General features: G+C 38.7%; 1 protein-coding gene across 1 annotated transcript in view; it reads right to left on the reverse strand.

Annotated features, from left to right (window-relative positions):
- Nucleotides 1-2,448, reverse strand: part of LOC114073221 (glycoprotein integral membrane protein 1-like) — a 5,687-nt gene extending 3,239 nt beyond the window's left edge. Inside the window, exons 1-3 of the mRNA XM_027911011.1 lie at nucleotides 2,252-2,448; nucleotides 1,357-1,487; nucleotides 278-441 (exon numbers count right to left, since the gene is read on the reverse strand). Of these exons, the coding sequence (XP_027766812.1) occupies nucleotides 278-441; nucleotides 1,357-1,487; nucleotides 2,252-2,315 (359 nt within the window). The 5' untranslated portion in view covers nucleotides 2,316-2,448. The remainder of the gene's footprint in view (nucleotides 1-277; nucleotides 442-1,356; nucleotides 1,488-2,251) is intronic.
- Between the last annotated feature and the right edge of the window lie 221 nt (nucleotides 2,449-2,669).

Below are 2,669 nucleotides of genomic sequence, written 5' to 3' on the forward strand. Positions count from 1 at the left end.
TATGTTAAAAGCGTCTCACAATGTAGTCCTTAGAAGACTTGATAAAAATTTGGCAGTATGACAGCTCAGCTAAAGACATTTCCAATGAAACACTTTCCCATGTTTCTCTGAAATGCTTATATGTCAAAAGTTCACCTGGCATGGAAAGTTACCAGTAGCTTTTTCACTGAATTGTTGCTACCATCTTCCTACAGAATGGGGCTGCTTCTTGACAACTTTTTTTTAGTTAATGTTTTGCCTTCATCACAGCCAAAACAAAAATGCAAAAATCACTTACTTGTTTTCACAGGAAGGGAGAATCACCTTTAAGACTTTGATAATAAGAGCTGCTCCAACAATTCCAACGACAACAACTTCCATGAAACTAAACAAGATGGGTAAAGATCGGAACCAGAATCTGCACAATCCTTTTCTCAAGTCTTCCACCCACTGGCACATCACCTACAGTCAAAGAGGTGAAAAAAGACAGGCTGCAAAACAAAGCATTGCTGGTTTTGTAGCTACTGGTGATACATGTAGTTAGGCATGGTGGTAGTTTTACTTGAAATTATGTATCCGTAAACATACATAAAAGCAGCATGGAATTGACTGGTAACTTGGATCTCCTTCTTCAAAGTTTGAAACAGGTGAAGGTTTAGTTCTCTGCTCATCGTAGCAGAGTTCTCTGAGAGGCCACTTTGGAAAATAAAAGACACTTGAAAGGAGAAGGTGAAGGGGCAGCTGTTTGGCCATAGAGAGCTATGATACCATGGCAGTGTACAGCAGGGAAAGGGTTACTGCCAGCCCAGGAGAGGGATAACACCCTCTCTAGCCTATCTGTAACTTTCAGCGGCCCTCCTGTCTCAGCAGCAGGTTATAATTATGTTTGTTCCGGCCACAGAGGAGGCCATCAAGCCCATCCTTACCTATGCTGAAACTTCTAAGGCTGCTACAATGTTTCTTACAGCAGCTGAGACCAATGGCCCATCTTTCAGAGGGGTAAGCACTTGCACTGAGTCAGGAAAAAAATGATGTAATTTAAAGCCAAGCAAAATTTGAAACTGTGGTAAATGCTTAGCTTGGTATAATGTAAATATCACAACTGACTATCATGAAGTGAGATCAGAACATTGCAGGATTTAAAAGCCCATTTGATTCCTACTGGAGTAAAAAATTCCAACACCTTATTACTGCTAAAAGGTAATTTAGGGTTTTTTTTGGTTGGTTAGCTATTTTGATAGTTTGGGGGGGGGGGGGGTTGGTTGTTTTTTGGTTTTTTTTTTTTAAGGTTCCTAGAGGTCCACTGGTGTTAGCAGTTTGCTCTCTTTAAAGGTATTTATACTAATAGTTTAAAAAGCAGACAAACCACAAAAGTACCTTGTAAGAAGATGGAGGTTCTACCCTAAGAGGGGTCTCTGGTAACTTGCCAGGTAATGTCTCTTCATCTACTGTAGTCTCTACTTGCCGGATGAGGTACTGACTGGTAGTTTGCAGTGGATCTTGAATATCTGAGGAAGAAAAAGCTAGATTCAGTGGAGAGCTTTCTTTTTATTTGGCTCACTATTCAGAAAAACAAAGACATGGTGTATTTCTATTACTTACGGTATGGTTCTTGCACATTCACACCAAGAACACAGAAGACTGACTACCTTTTTTTCAACTTGAGCAATGAACTTGATAAGCCAAAGCAGTGTTACAGTGCTGCCTTCAGCTATGCCCTTAGCTGTAAATTTCAGCTGTCATCAGATTAAAAAGCGATGAACTACATCAAAATATTAATCTCTGATTAAATCCTTGAGAGTTTATGATTAAACAAAACTGAAGTAAGATTAAGGCATCAAATAACTTCTCTTGCTTTTAAGTTATTCAAGTTTAATAACATAAAACTGTTCTCTTGTTTTGGAAATGACCCAGACAGGTATTTCCTCTACAGTTTTCTCTTTCATTCTCAGGAAGAAAGGGGAACTTTAGAGAAACTTCCATCAGATCTGAGAGAAAAATTTATTCCTGTCAGATGTCTGGATTGCAGACAGCCAAGTATCAAGTGCTTCAAAGGAGAACAGATTTGAAAACAAACAAACAAAATACCTAGAATGTAGAAGAGTTGAACTTAGGTGTTTAAAAAAAAATAACCAAACCACATAAAACAATTTCCTGTCAATGAAGAAACTGTTTCACTATGTAAAACACGGGAACAATGATGCTCTTTTACCCCTGCAAAGCAATACATCAGCTATGGATGAAAATATTATGTAGCAACTGAGAGAGATACCTTTTCCTGAGAGGTTGGGCAGTGTAAATAACATGTCATTGTCCCTTGGGATGGAATACAGCATGCTCTCTTTCAAAGGAACAGTGTAGTTTGAATGTCTAAGTACTCTCAGGTCCTTTACTAAAATATCTATTTCTGTTACGTCTTCTTGCTGAACCTGCAAGAGATGCAAACGTTGATATTACTGAGTTTAAAGTAAAACTGAAACTAGCTGAAAGAGAACACCGATACATCACAGAAAACTCCAAGCCATTAAGGTGTAGACAGAGGGCTGTTATAACATGAATTAGTATTCTTTGTTTTCACATACCACACTTCTGTAGACTAAGTCACCCTAGAAAATATGCTGAACAGACTGTCTCTCTCTCCTTGCAAAAGCATGTGGTAGTCACTCCATGGGCTTGTTACCAAGTCTTGC

Source organism: Empidonax traillii, unplaced genomic scaffold (assembly GCF_003031625.1).
Source record: "Empidonax traillii isolate 1590-97213 ecotype Southwest subspecies unplaced genomic scaffold, ASM303162v1 scaffold5704:size7393, whole genome shotgun sequence".
NCBI classification, from domain to species: Eukaryota; Metazoa; Chordata; class Aves; order Passeriformes; family Tyrannidae; genus Empidonax; species Empidonax traillii.